Genomic DNA, 16,631 nt, shown 5'->3' with positions numbered 1-16,631 from the left:
GGAAGGACATCCACAGTGTTGCATTGTGGGACATCGTGGGGGTCTTGCGGTGATAGGGTCTGCGAGAGAAGACTATTTTCAAGTAACTCATCAAATCATGTTTGTTTGTCATGTTTGCGGGGACCGAGAAAGCATCGGTTCCAGACGAGGGATCGATAACCTAGCATGTTTTCTTAGCTTCCTGCCCGATAATCAATACCCTAATTCTATTCCTCGCATTGTTCTTGCCGTGCCCTCGGTATGCAGGCATTCCATCGGGTACATGGGCCCCCTTTGTCGCACCCTTTTGTAGCAGGGACACGGACAATGGCGATTACATCCACCTTTGATGAGGCACAGGGGGCTTTCACATGTCCCCTCTCATTTTTTTGTAGTAAACAACTTTCTCTCCCTTTCAAACTGCCGCTCATCTTTTCCCCCTAAGGTGTCTGATACACGTTCATGTTTGTTAAGAACGTATCTTCCTGGTGGAGATATATCCCATGAGTATAGGCCTATACTATCTGTTTCATAATTGGAATACAAGCCTTCATCACAAAGTCTTACTTAAATGACCTACCAAAACTTATATGTGACAATCCTTCCTAGTTGTAGTAATTACAATCTTGATGAATGAGTCGTGACTATAAATAACTGTCTCAATTTTGCTCAATGATTTAATTGTATTATTGACATTTGTCCAAACGTTGTTATTCAACATGCAGTGATCAAAATAATGCTACTAGATTTAATACATTTTCTTATTTCTTACTAGGTACATCATCAAGAATTTTCATAAAATGTTCAATAGGAAATTAATATTTTAAAGTAAAATACCTCCTTTGTGAACATTCCATGTAATATTCAAACTATAAAAAGTCTTTCCATATATGAAACGTATTCAAATTACATGACAGCAATTATGTTCAGTCACTAAAGCTATGGTCACAAATCAGAGCAGCGACCGACCGATCAGTAGCCTGCTCGGTCGCTGCTGGAATTAGGCATCGCCCAGCGATTATGTCGGTGCCCGGGCGGCGACCGCCCAGGCACCGAGCGTATTTTGGGCGGCGAGTGAAAAGTGAGCAGGCGCCGCCCAAATTTTAACTCCGCGCTAAAACTTCAGCGGCGACCGGGCGATGCCCTAAAAACGAGCGGTGCCTGGGCGGTCGCCGCTCGGTGGCCGGGCAGCCGCCGGGCAGAATTGGTTAAAAACTCGCCGCTCGGCCGCCGAGCAGGCTACTTTTGGGTAATGTGACCATAGCATAAGTAACACAGAGAAACAACTTAGGGCAATGTCATACTCCACAGCAGACCGATGACGATGTCCAATATAGCAAAACCTCATATCATACTACTAATCATTGATCTCATTATCACCAGTGGACTTTTAACCCACTCTTAAGTAAACTAATATTAATAGCAAACAACCTGTTTTGGGAGAGGTGAGTTAGATGGGAGCATGAGGTAGCCAGTAATTGTGGAAGCTGGTATAATTTTGTCTCCAGCCTTCTGCAGACTGCTAGGTTTGAGTATGGGTATGCAAACACTGCGGGCTCATGGCCTGTTTAGACCAGAGGAAATTTATGCGTATTTACAAAACTAATATAGAGAAAAATTGTATTAAGAGTCATCATTGGGCAAAAGGCGTCTTCACACAAAATAACAATGTTGTATAAAGAAATTTCATATGAAGAAACTAGTTTTGGAGAAGTCAATAGACATGACAGCTAGCCAATCATCAGTGTACGCTCATGATAAGCCCCGCCCAATTATACAATTTCTGTATAATACAACATTCAGACCATAGGGCCCTGATTCTTCATAGAGCTTTCATTAGAAATGGTGCTCAAAAATGTGTTTCGAAAGCATTTCCTTATACATTTCTCAATGGGACATTCAGACTAGCAAACCGGTCAATACTTATGGTATGCCATTCTGGTATAGCTATGCGATGAACTCTGGTAGTCTAAACAGGGTAAATCATATTTATTGAGCAATTGAATGAAGTGTGTACATAGTGGGTCTAGTTCAAGGGGAATTAGACAGGGGACAGTGAGGAGGGGATTATAAACAGACATGTGAAATATGGCGGGCAGGAATCAAGTACTGGTACTTTAAAGGGACGGGTAGAAGTTGTAGATGAATGGTAGAATGTGACAGAGAGAAAGACAGAGTGAAATATAGAGAGAAAGATAGAGAGATAGAAAATAAGAATCAAGAGAGGAAAAGAGAGAAGAGGAAAGGATAGAGATGGAGAAACGGACATGAGACATATGAGGAAGAGGAAGAGACAGGAATCGAGTACTCTTCCCCAAATAGAAGTTTTAGATGAAAGGAAGAATTAGCCTAGGATGAATGGGACAGAGAAAGATATAGAGAGATAGAAGATAAGAATTGAAGAAAGGAAGAGAGAGAAGGGGAAAAGAAAGAGACTTTAGCGTCAGATCAAGAAAAAAAGTGAGAGATGGGTAAAGCATAAAAAATGATGAGGATAAGGAAGACAAATGAAACGAAACAGAGATATGGATCATGATTGAGAGTTAATAAGAGAGAAAAAGAGAAAAAGAGTAAAAGAGAAAAGAGTAAAAGAGGAAAGAGAAAGAGAAATAAACAAAAATACATGTAGAAAGAGATAAAAACAGATACATCATAGCTATAATGATTTTAGAGTGAAAAAAAAGATTGTCTTATCAAAAATATAGAATACGGTATGCCCATAAATGTCACAAAAGACAGAAATGTCATACTAAATTACTAGACTTGCAATATTTATAAAGATATATTTCGTGATCTAGACAAGGATTCCTTCATCGCCAGCATAACTGAGGCTTTTCACAACTTTCCTTTTGATGGGAATGTTGATGACCAGGTGACCTTTTACAATGAAACTGTTTTGGAAGTACTTGACCAGCATTGCCCTGCGACTAAGCGTGTCCATCGTTTTCGCTCTCGTCCTCCGTGGTATACAGATGAAATTCATCAGGCAAGACGTCTTCGGCGTAAAGTTGAAAGGCGCTGGAGAAAGTCGCATACAGTCGAGAGCCGCCAGCAATATCTCTCCCAGGTTCATGCGGTCTGCAAGCTCATTGAAAGAGAGAAATCAAAGTACTATACAGAACAGTTAAGCAGTGCAGACGTAAAGAATGTGTTCCATGTTCTGAATACGCTTTTGAACAGGTCACCGATGGCTCTACCGGTTGATAGCTCTACTACATCACTACCAGAGAGGTTTGCTACTTTCTTTGAACAGAAGGTAGAGAAGATTAGAGCAAGTCTTATGACAGGTAATGCAGGAGTTACGGACACCTGTAATGATGATGGGATGATCACGGATGCCTCTGTTCCTATCACCGAACTGTCAGATTTCGACACTGTGACTCTTGAGACGGTCTGCAAATTAATACGTTCTTCACCAAATAAGACATGCTCGCTAGATGCACTACCAACGTGGCTTTTGAAAGAGAACATTAACACTTTTCTTCCATATATTGCATCAATTGTACACACATCATTGAGTAGCGGTGTCTTCCCCTCAGCACTGAAGGAAGCTGTGGTAGTTCCACTGATCAAGAAGAGCAATCTTGATAGGGAAGATCTGAAGAACTACAGGCCTGTCTCAAACGTCCCTTTTCTATCAAAAATCATTGAAAAGGCTGCATTGTCTCAACTCTCGGACCACATGGACGAACATGATTTGAACGTTGAGAACCAGTCAGCTTACCGCCGTTGGCACAGTACAGAGACTGCTCTTCTAAAAGTACAAAATGACATTCTGGGAGCATTGGACAACAGGTTGGTTACCTTTTTCGTATTCCTGGACCTGTCTGCTGCGTTTGACTGTGTTGACCACACAATACTTCTACAGCGTATGGACAAGCTTTTTGGCATCTCAGGAATGGTGAGATCGTGGTTTGACTCGTACCTGTCAGACAGAAGCTTCAGGATGAAGGTTGTGAATGAGCTATCAGAACAAAAACCTCTGAGATTCGGAGTTCCACAAGGCTCAGTGGTTGGTCCTCAACTTTTCAGTTTATACACTCATCCTGTAGCTGATATCATCAAGCATCATGCAGGGATACAACACCACATCTATGCAGATGACGTGCAACTGTACATCTCTGTCGATCCAAAGGACAGGCATGCAATGACAGCTGCTCTTGAGTCATTATCTGCGTGTATCATCAATCTGCAACAATGGATGAAGAGCAACATGTTGAAACTGAACTCTGAAAAAACGGATTTCCTTATTGTTGCTAGTCCACGCTATCGACATCTCATATCAGGGATTGTTCTGACCATTGGTGGTACAGTTATTGAGCCTTCAACCTCTATCCGAAGTTTGGGTGTTGAGATTGACGCTAATCTGAAGTTGAATCGCCACGTGTCATCTCTATCCAGTTCGCTTCACTTTCATTTGTCCAACATAGCACGCATCAGGCCCTTCCTGGACCAGTCTGCATGTGAGCATGCTGTGAGAGCGCTCGTCTCGTCTAGGATCGACTACGCAAACTCCCTTCTCTGTGGCACTTCTGCATTAAATGTGAAGCGTCTGCAGCGAGCTCAGAACCGTGCTGCAAAGTTGGTTTTTCGGGCCAAGAAGTACGACCATGTAACACCTTTCCTACAACAACTTCATTGGCTCCCCGTTGAAAAGCGCATAACATACAAAATTCTGACTATTACATACAAATGTCTTAATAATTCTGCTCCCAACTACCTCACGAAACTCTTACGTAAGCATCAAACAGCAAGACCAGGGCTCCGATCAAGCAATGACCCAGCACTACTCGCAGTTCCAAGGACCAATACATGTACAGGTGACAAATCCTTCTCTTCTGCTGCACCACGCCTATGGAACAACCTCCCCCAGAACGTACGGACGTCGTCATCCCTTTCTCAGTTCCAGAAGTCCCTTAAGACATTTCTATTTAATACTTAATCTGTACCTGTAATATTACATGTAGTTTATAAGTTATTTTGTAAGACAATTTTTTTTTTTTTTTATGCGTAATCAGGAAATGTAATCAGTTCATAAGTTATTTTGTTATTGATATTCTTATATATGTATATGATATGTAAAGCGCTGTGATACATTTACTGTAATGAGCGCTATATAAATGCAAATATTATTATTATTATTATAACGAATGAGTGACTCGTTCAATACAACAATAACTACATGTATGTTGTATATATGTAGAAATGATCTAAGACTGAGTCATTCAAAATTATAGAAATGGGCAGTAAAAAGAATATACAATTGAAATTGATTGAAATGCAAACATAAAATAGAAAGATGAAACAGGCAAATGAAAATGAAACAAAAAAAGGTTGACTTTCTATCGAATTCTAGTTTTGAATGAGAAAAACGGTTGGAGTGGTTCCACAAAGAGGCAGATGCTCGTCAAGAAGAGACAAAGAATACAATCGGTCAGACGGGAGGAGAAATTAAATAATAGTTATCAGTCGCCACCAGCAGGGGGACATCTAAATAAAGACAACGCGAGGCGTTAAGACACAATCAACGCTGAACTTGAGATCAACCCAGCCACGGAAGGGGAGACTCATCCCATGTTTACAATCAAAACACAAACACCAAATACGCATGCAAGTCTACAACCACCATCGTTTTTCTTTCCTCTCCGTCCCTCGCTCTTTTTCCATCTACGTCTCTTTCTGCTACTATGTTTAGTCTGTTTCCTTTTTGGTCCACTTTTTTGTGCTGCACAAATGGTGCAAAAAATTGCCTAAAATGGGTTTGCCATTATGCTTCCTTACTCATGTGTGTAACAAGTACATCAAGTTTTGCACTCCCGCTGTATGGAAGCGGCGGGGTGTGCTCCCGTTCTATTGCCTTTTTTTAGTCTTAGAGTTAGAGCGGGCATTACTCCCAAAATGCACCTGCTTTTGTATCATGTGCATTGTGAATGTAACCACCACTGGCTATTCCAATTCACATTTCTACCCCTCTTCTCTCCTTCCTCTCTCCCCCTCTCCCTTTCTCTTTCTCCCTCTCCCTTCCTCTTTCTCCCTCTCCCTTTCTCTTTCTCCCTCTCCCTTTCTCTTTCTCCCTCTCCCTTTCTCTTCCACCCCTTCTCTCCCCCTCTCATAATCTGTTGTGATGTCACAATCACTCTTCGTAAGGTAAGAGCGGATGGGACGACGGGGGCTTCGCTGAATACATAATTGACCCTCTCTTGTTTTCGTAAGCACCCCGCGAACAAAACGCAGAAGACACTTACCGACACCGGCATGGGAAGAGGAAGCGCAAGCATATGGTTTTCGATCCACGGCTTTATGCCGACATCGGGCCCCATCCGTCACAGGGAATAGACCCACTATGTTTTCCTACATGCTCAAAATGGCAAATGACAACCCAATATTTAAAAAAAAAACAATATAAAAAACTTTCATTGCCCTGATGGTAAAGACTGTCTCCTTTGAATTTCAGAATTTGTCTCTTTTTAATGATTCAACAGAGTAGATTAAGCTATTGTAAATGCAAAGAAAACTGGGTTATTTTTACCTATCAGGTATTATCTTAGAATAAACATTGGATTACTACAATGTGAATGCTGCTAGCCAAGCTTAGTAAAGGATTAAAGTTTCCATAATAATAAGTCCATGATGTATTCCTAAAAATCATAATCTTCTTATCTTTTGTTTTGACAGGTTTTGGCAGGAAAGGATATACAATACAAAGAACAAGTTTCTATTTTCATTTGCTTCCTCTTCCCTAAGCTTCTTCCACATATACCGATGATGATATTTGGCATTAATTTATTGCTAAATTTCTATCCGTCTTTGAATAAAAATGATGCAGAGAAGCCAAACAATTGATATTCCTCAACCTTCATTAAAATTGTGAAATTCCATCCAATTGCATTCTTGCAAATTTTATTTTTGGACAAGTTCAGGTAAGAATAAAATTCTGTGTACACTTTTCTACCACTCCCATGGTTTTGTACATCATATGATCATACAACAGAACCTTTTCTTGCATAAAATACACCTGACTAGAATACACCTATATTGATTTGTAGGAATCATACTACATTTTCAGTTCTGATGCTGGGGTTTCCAAGGTCCTACGCAATAAGTAAGTCGGTGCTTTGTTGGTCGCTAACGTGCGTGAATCGACGCAACACAATTAGAGGGTCGACTGCACGAAAAATGGACATCGCTCTATTGCTTCTCGTCGAGCGCACGCTACCAAAATTGACTGAAAATCAGCAGGGGAGGCTGGGAAAACACACCAAGGTTAAAATCATAAAGGACAAATGATTTTTGATTTGCGACACCGTCAAATGATGGGTAATTGCAGGCGAAAGAGACGTGTGGCGAGCACCGTAATGACATCAAATAGAGCTCATGTGCTGCCATTAATTTAGACAATTTCCTGCGAGTTTTATTTACAGCAGACTATTTTCAGCATTTCAGGTTTAAACTTTGCCGCAAAACACAGAGGGAAATTTAGCGAGGCTTGATGGACATCTTTGTTCTGGGTCATTAGATCTCATGATCAACAATTTGTCGTTTGGTTAGGATTAACTGAGCCGGGAGTAAATTCCAATTGTTTAATAGCATCACCAAGGTGCACTGTTTCGCCAGTAAATCAATAAACAATTCTGCTGATTTTAGAATTACCATGGTTACGGGCAAGTTCAGCTTGCATGCTGTTCCTTCATGGGCACGCACGCGAGTACTCACGCGTTTATCACTCGTTGCACACCCATGCTTTGGTAGACACGCTCTTAGTGGAAACATGAGCATTGTAAATCAACATCACAGTTCATGTACACGGCTTACAAAGGTCCCTCTTATATCCACGCATCATGTGCCCCATACAATATTTCATCCCATGTCACTGTCGAATCCAACATTCATATTTTGTCATTCTATTTCACAGCAGAATACCTTTCTGACCAAAAGGTTCTACAACCCGTGCTCTGAATACCCCTTCCAATGAGCAGTGCTTATTACAAACGGAAAATAAAGAGCTGCAATTATTCCATGAAATGGATGTATGGCAAATGAATTCATGGGACTTACCTTCACATCTAGTCCTGTCTGCGCTTGCCTCGTATCCAGGCGAGCATCCGCATCCTCCTTGGTTCAGGGACCAAATCCCTTCATTCTGGCAAATATACTGAGGCGTGCTGCCCGGCGGTACCGGCTGAGCATTCTTCACGCAAGTCCCCGGCACCGTCACAAGCGTGTGCGTTTCGGGGCCCTCGTTGGTCTGGTTAAAAATCGCAAAGTCCCGAACCACCTGCGGGCAAACCTGGTAAAATATACGCACTTGGAGCAGGGCCATGCACGCCCCTTGGTCGCGGAACGCGATGTAGAATCCGTTGGCCGTGACGGGCCCGAAGTTCTCGATCCGCACGTTGACGACCTCCTCATCGAGCGTGTCGGGATCCGAGAATCGGCCCTCGGCCGCTATCCTTGCGACCTTCTGATACGGCGGAGCAGTCCAGTCCGGAGACGTTTCCGTCGCTTCGTCCGTGTCCGACTGATAAAAATACACATCAAAGGTTTCTTTACAAAGTTGCGCATCTACGATGCCAGTACATGAGTACATTGTGAACTTGACTTCTACATGAATTCTATTTGCTCCCTGCCTCTCGATATAAGGCATCCGAAGCCAGTTGTCTCTGGGATCACTCACATGACACGTCTGGAAAATCCTTTCATAACTTGCTCCAGACTCCGTCCACTGAAAGGGAAGAAAACAGAAAGATGGAATAAGTCTTGGGTGCGACTTACTGGAATATATCTCACAGGAATGTTTGTTAAGTAAAAGCAAATCTGAAAATCAAAAACATTCATAAGAGATCAGTCAGAACTCAGAATCCATTAAGGAAAATAAATGTTACAGTCACAAAAATAAGAATGATATTAAACATATACCAGAATCTTGATTACCAAAAACATCATAGACATGACCAACATAGAAAAGAAATACAATTGAGAAAAAAAACCTCATTGCAAGCAATATGTATATAGTCCATGTATATGATTGTGTATCAGTACCTCAAACAAATTATAAAATACATCAGTTGAGACTTCAAGATTGACATCAATGAACACTTACAAGTAAACAGGATTACACAATAAGAGATCAATAAATCAAATGACATCATAATCATAAATTATCCAAAACACACATAAAAAGGCATTAAATGTTTAATACACAGACTATTACATGATTTTATCAGGAAAAAATGTAGACCAAATTTTTGATGATGATGACCTGACAGTAACATTGCTGGTTAAATCTCCACAGACACGATCAATGCCAATTAAATATTCAAAGGGCACATTATTCTAATTGCTATTTCACAAGTTGGGAAAATAATCACTTCTCCACATGGCCTTTTCCTACCAGCCCGCCGCCGCATCTTACATGCATATTAAAGGTCCACGGTCATTTTCTCCTGAATACCTGACGGTTTTTCATTGTAATCTGAGGGATGTACAAGCAACAATGTACCTCAGCTTAGAGTAAGTACATTGTTACAATCTCATCATAAATTAACCTTGACAAAAATGCAGTAAAATGTCCAATCAATTTAAATAATTTATCTTCATTGAATTTGAAGAAAAAAACCTGAGTTTGGTAGACATTTAGCGACTTCCATCACATGATCTACAAGTATACCACCAAAACCAGGCATATTTCTTTCAATTCATAACATACATCATACATGTAGCTCATCTGCCGAGAGCCAGTAGGGCGTTAATTCATTTCCTTTCAAAATGGGGGAATGCCCTTCTGGCTCTTCATATCTACAATATTTTCAGAGCTAGAGGGGCATTAATTATTATACTTTAAAGAGTTAACACCCTTCTGGCTCTCAGCAGACTATAACTATCCTCTGTGTGGAGGTACATGTAGAAGGGCGTTAACTTGTATCCTTCTAAAAAAGAACTTACTACCTTCTTGCTCTTAGTATACAATATCATATGAAGCATACCACTTCTGAAGAGAACATGCAACATCTTCTCTTTTCATGGTGCTTTCATATGAGTCATATGGCTGAATGTTGAGTATCACTCAGAGTGAATGTATATTACGTGTACATACATGTAGATATCGCCGTGTGGTGGGTAAGAATAGCTACAGCCTTTAATTTTCAACCTCGTTTCTAAGATTCAAACGGTCTTTGATGGTTTCATAGGGCCACAGACACCGAATCGTAATCAGGGCCGACTGACTCATCACGATAAAAAGGGTAATTATCTCTCGTTAAGTCTCCCGGGTTTAATGACATCTGCATATTCCTGGTATGTGGTATATCAGGGGGCATTTTGTGTGCTATCTATCATAGGATTAAAATGATCATCACGACTCCATGGCTTGGATAATGGTGGTGTTACAGGCTAACAAGATTACCAGTAGGGGGTGTGGGAGTTGCGCGGAGCTACTGTTTGTATAGAAATCATGTTTGCCGGGCAAATTCCAAAAGGACAGTTGCCAACCATTTTGTTTTTCAAACAACGATTGTCGGGATGAGAAATTTGCCACAAGTGATGTCTGCCATAAGTAGTTTAGGGAACCATTACTTTTTGATCGTCAGCCAGTGTTTTGAATTCATTCATTTCAATACACCTCAGGTTACATATCTAGTTCTTATAGCATAGAGCAGTTAAGCTTTTATCATACATCGCTGCAAGGGCAGGATATTTAATACATCAATTTAAAAAGAAAGACTTTCACGACGATGAAAGCTTTTGGGGGGAATCCGCTCGTGTATCAGCAAAGATCTTTAGAGGCGAGATGCGTAGCGTATCTACTGGGATTACCGCTCAAAGAGCAAACCGCTTTGGAAAAGCCGCGTGGAGACAAAAAGGCCCTGAAAGCGGGATCGCAACGCTTTGCACGGAAATTTGGATGGCCTTTTCGGCTGCGGGGCAAGTAGAATCTTGACGTTGTAGGAGATAAGAAAGAAAGTATCAACAATAACAAGTTTATGTTGGATCGTCACGTGAGTCATCGATGGTAGCGGCAACGGAGCCAAGCCAGCAGAATATCTTCTCAGCTGTCTGCGCTCATATCCCCCATCCATGTATCTCTTATTATATCTAAGTGCTCACCCATAACTGGGGGCTACACCAGACGCAGGGACAATTTATGACCACTTTTTCCTCCAATTCACTCTTCCCCCCACTATGAGTATGCCAAGGGTCTTCCGCAAGATGTAATGATACTTGATTAGCATAATATTTGCATGGGCAGAAGAATTTAGGGCGACAATCGGCATATTGCGTTTTGCTGGCGATGGCGCCATCTTATATCCTCTTTCATCTCTTTTCACGCAGGCTTTTCTTCTGGTTGAAGATCGCCCTCGAGGCTTAGCGTGATATTAACTCGATAATTGCGCTAGATGGGTTGATTCTGACAGCATGCTAGCGTTTCGAGTCTAACTTTCCTCTCGTTTGCTTTCACTCGGCGGATAAGCTGCGACACAGGGACAAGATTGGAGGGAAAGAGAAGGGAAAACTCTAGGCACTTTACTCAATTTTGGCACAATTTACTGCTCTAATAGTGTTTATATTGAACACTAAATAGGCAGCTGTGATAACTCTGCACACAGAGGTATGTGGGAATTAACATATTACATTGGCAACATGAAGACATGCACCTACAAAATGTACATGTTGCTTTTAAACAAAAAAATGCAAATTTAAAATACTACAATGATATTTCATAACCTTACAAAATATGCACACAAGTTTATCTTTGTAACAAGTGTCTTTGTATCATAAACCAGCAAAAAGAAAAATGCATATCATTAGAACTGTTTCAAATTAAATACATAGATGTACATGCATGTACTTCATATTGTTGGTAGCTTACACCTTTAATATATATACAAACATGAGATATAAAAATTGAATTCACATAATACATATAGACCCTAACATGAAAGTACCTGGAATTTGAATGTGTAAGGAAAGACTCAAACAAAAGAAATAACTTTTTCACAGAAAATGTTATATAATTTTGAGGTCGAATCCCTTGAGGACAAACTGAGGTTTTCCTGCATTTAAAAAGTAGACCTGAACCTATCATTGTTTTTATTCCTTTCTTAAAATTACCATACCTGTAATTAATATGAAATATAATATGTAATATGAAATATGATATAACTATATAATAATGACAAGCCTGTGACAAGTTTGTGAACTTGTATGTCACTTCATACTACATGTGGCAAATGCAACACATATGTAAGTATTCTGCTGGTATATGCTGACCCCATGAGTGTACTATAGTCTAACCATTATTACAATGTTATTAATAATAAACATTGGTTTTTCAGCTGAAGTCATTTTATTAATTCATCATTTCCCATTCTACATGTAAGCGTTATCAATAGCACTGTTTTATGGTCGTTTTCAATACTATGAATATAACCACAGGATTCCCTTTAATATCAATTTATTATTTCCATTCGTTGTTATGATAATAATGACGTTTGATCAAGAAAGTGAATTTCTTACTGGTAATTTCAAGGATTGTAGATAACCACACATGCACAAAATTGAAAATTGTGGTCTCAATTCACACGACACAAAGCATGACTGCGTTTTCTCATGAATTCTTCACCAAAATGCAGGTTTACATATAATGCACTGTCCTGTTCATGGTTGAATTATGCTCACTACTCATTCTACATGCTGAATAACACTGAAATTTATACCATACAAAATATATTTGCATTTATGGAACATCCATAGTTCCATACAATAATATTAGTCGATGAAGGTTTTAAAATCTAGATGAAAAAGGTGACAAAAAATGTACACAAACAGAGTAGAAGATATGTCAGAGGCAGATATTTACCTGTAGGCATATATGTGTAGAGTTTGATACATAAGAATAAGAGTAATCAGAGTTTTATTGAATTAAGAAAATAGCAAAAAGATATGAATTTAAAGACAAAAAAAAATGGACATAGGTAAAGCAGCGGAAAATGTTAAAAATGAAGAAATACAGAGAAAGCTATCAGGAGAACATCTTCCAGGAAATCAAAGTGAGACCATTTGGAAAGAAGAGATGCAACCTCAAGTGCAAACAGATAAAGTGAAGATTACAGGGTGAATGCAGGGATATTAAGATCGAAAGAGAATAAAAGGAGAATAAAAGGGGAATAACACCTTCGTGAAATCAAATTCAAAGCAAGACCATGCGGAAAGAAGACATCCAATCTCCAACGGAAACAGATAAGGGGCAGGAGGGGGTAATACAGAATAAAGACGATCAAAGACGGGGGGAAAGACGAAGAGTAAGACAACGAGGAGCGAAGACGTTGGATGAAGACATTGGATGAAGACATTGGGTGAAGGAATGTGTGTGCTTCTCTCTCTCTCTTTCTCTATCGCATGAAAACCATGCCGGAGGTAAAGACGAAAATAGCACGATTTTTAGTGGCATTTCGATTCTCCTTCTCCTCCAATCTCTCTCTCTCTCTCTCTGTTTCTCTCTCCTCTCTGACTAATTCTCTCAAGTCCCATTCAGCCAGGTCCAGCCATTACAGAGGGGCTACATTACAGGGGAAAGCACATCTGTGCAATCTTGGAAAAGATTTTCACATCAATAGCATTTGGGATCATCTAAAGGTGAGCTGTACGCAGTATTACAAAACTCCATTTTGAAAAAAAAAAATAAAGTATTGGCATGTGGGAATTATTGTGACGTCCATTTGTTATGAGACATTCTCCTGTTCTTTCTCTTTCTGTTTAGCTTCCTTTTAGACACTTCAGAAAATGAAATAACAAAATTACTTTCTTTCAAATGTAACAAGGTTTAACGCTTGTGCATTAACTCTAATGTAAAAATTACAAATTCTCATTTTTGCCGGATCCCTTTTCATCTCCCTAACATCTTCTCTTCAATCCTGAATCTATTCCTTCCTGCAACCTTACCTTCTTTCAATCTCTTTTTTACACTATCCTTTCACACTATCTGTTTTCATATTATCATCCTTTCTTTTATATACTACCCCTTCTTTTCAATCCCTCTAACACACTATCCCTTCATCATAGAATCCAATTTTCAAATGATCCATCCTTCATACTATCCCTTCATCATTTTATCCCTCTATCATACTATCCCTCTATCCTTTCATTCCTCCATCATTTCATCCCGCCATCGTACTATCCCTCTCTCCTTCTATCCCTTCCCCCATCAGTGCAATCCATCTTCTCCTCCTCCTCCACAAGTATTCTTTGCCGGCAGGTGACGTCTCTAGCGGTGTGATAAGCCAATCAGAAGGCTTCGTCTGCAACGAGGGCAGGTGGTGTTTGTCTCTGCGCGCCTCTCGTTCCATCGACACCGAAAAAATTGGACAAATGTAGCGTGCGTCTACCTCTAATGGTGTGGGCAATGGACAAATCTATACGGGATGGTGGTTGATGGGACTGGGATTCTGGTAACCTGAGAAAGGAGATATTTTCGTCTTTTCTTTGCATCTTTTCTTTCTTGATCGTACTCCTGCCACTACCTTACTAGTTCATATCCCCATGTACTGAAGTGAAGGTCCATGTATTGCATGTGTACATTCTATTAATTTTTAATCATGATAGGATTTAACACATATTTGTTTATCACAATGTTATTAAACTATTGTAACAATATTGTCATCATAGCCTATTTTTCCAACGATAACACCATTTACATACAGAAGTAAGAATTGAAAAATTGAAATGTAAAATCCAAGATGAACTCATTTTAAGAGCTTTTGGTTCTGTAGCACTTTTTCCAACAAGTGTATTATTTTTTAATCGGCTAGTTTATGTTTGTTCCTAGCAGCGATTGGTTATTGACGAATGGTGTTTCCAGTTTATCTTCATTTTCAAACTGCCTGTCACTTCTCACTGCTTTTGTCCCTCGGCTTGTTACTTTCATATTGAACACAAGGAGACCCGTTCCTTCTCTACAGCTCTTAAAACTGGTGACAAGTCCACACTAAGGCTTCTTACAAGGGTATAATCTCCTTTCTCTTTTGCTTCTTGACAAATCATCACCTACTGGTCCTTAAAAAACACTGATCCCTCTCCTTAAGACTCCCCCATGTGATCCTCCATGGCCCCTTTATGCGCCCCTCCACAATACCCTGCCAACACCCCCTGGACAATGCGCCCACCATCCCCGACAACAAAGGGAACAAACCAGCTCTACCTGCCACTAATCCATGGAGATAAGTCCTTTCTAAATAAGAATGGAAATAAGTTGAGAGATGAAGTCCTCTTTTAAATAAGAATGGAGCTAAGCTCTTCATAAATAACGGTGATGTAAGAACTAGAGAGAGCATTTGGCAGAGAATGGACAAAAGTCGCCCACAATGAGTGTGTAACTCTCCAGATTTAGAAGTGAATCAGGTGGGAAATGGTTATTGTAATCACAGGTACTAGAGATGCCCCCCCTCTTCCCCTCCCCGTTCCTCCTTTTATTACCCCTCTTTGATTTTGAATCCCACTTCTTCTGGTATCAAAGAGCCAATTAGCTCCCTACTTTAATAGCTCTCCCATACACCTGGTCGTTTCTTCTCTGAAGATACAAGGATTTATCTCAGCGGACTTCAGGAATTACAAAGGCTAGATCATGACTGAATCAGGGTGATTGTAATTACAGTTTTAAGAAGCAATTATGAGGCTACTTAAAGACTTAATTGTGTGGAATTTGACCTCAGCCTTTCTCAGTCTGTCACATGTAAGTCTGTGGGGGACAGGCTGAAGGGTTTCAAATTCAATTACAAGATGATTAAATCCCTGTCCAGATTAATTTGTTTTTAATGTTAATATCATCAAACCAATTAAATCATGTAGAATATATTATAGCCTAGTGTCTGATATTTGTATAGTTGTCCCCAATTTCACATTTCAAATCGAACATACTACTTTGGTACTGTAAGCCACATCTTTATCATGCATATTTCATCGGTTTTTGGCTCATGGAAATATTCTGCTTTATGCATTAAATTATAATCAGCACTGATTTTACTAAACGTATCACCATCATAATCAATCCAGTTTCATGTCACTCCAAACAGCGGAAAAAGACGAAAAAAAGTATACATTTCTAAACTTGCTGGACAAAAAACTCTTTCAAATATCAATCAAAACGAAGGGAACCTACTGTACTACCGGTTACGCAAAGTGCCAGTTATGCACAATTTAAAAATACCTAAGTAACCCAACTGTCTGCTTTTGCTATCGCTAAATGGGAATTCTTGTCATAAAAGTGGACCATTCAAACATGGCAGCACTTCAAATTACAAACTTTTATAGCATCAATTTACTCTACAATGAGAGAGGGTCATCCTATATCACAGAAATCGTGCTGGCAAACAAGGTTCTGTAAACAGAAGGGCGCGCATGCAGTTTGACGATTAAAGGCCTCAATTCACGATGATCATGAGGACTATTTGGAAGTCATTGAAGTCTGTAGAGAGTAGGCGTATTTAGTCTTTTAACAATTGCATTAACTAGTTCTGAAGGTTGACAGTTAAGATTTTCTCAGAAATGCATCCTTTCATCATGAAATATAAATGTTGTGTTTACTTCTACTTTAAAATGAACCATTTGAAAAAGAGTTAAAGCTACCACTCCCCCCCCCCCCCCCATAGTATTAACACAAA

General features: G+C 39.8%; 1 protein-coding gene across 1 annotated transcript in view; it reads right to left on the bottom strand.

Annotated features, from left to right (window-relative positions):
- Nucleotides 1-7,870: 7,870 nt before the first annotated feature.
- LOC763632 (ephrin type-B receptor 2) overlaps nucleotides 7,871-16,631 on the bottom strand; it is a 28,992-nt gene continuing 20,231 nt past the window's right edge. The window contains exon 3 of the mRNA XM_030987050.1: nucleotides 7,871-8,701. Within this exon, the coding sequence (XP_030842910.1) occupies nucleotides 7,886-8,701 (816 nt within the window). The 3' untranslated portion in view covers nucleotides 7,871-7,885. The remainder of the gene's footprint in view (nucleotides 8,702-16,631) is intronic.

The sequence above is a fragment of the Strongylocentrotus purpuratus genome, unplaced genomic scaffold (genome assembly GCF_000002235.5).
Source record: "Strongylocentrotus purpuratus isolate Spur 01 unplaced genomic scaffold, Spur_5.0 spur5_scaffold_16, whole genome shotgun sequence".
NCBI classification, from domain to species: Eukaryota; Metazoa; Echinodermata; class Echinoidea; order Camarodonta; family Strongylocentrotidae; genus Strongylocentrotus; species Strongylocentrotus purpuratus.
This window is presented reverse-complemented; position numbering and strand designations above follow the sequence as displayed.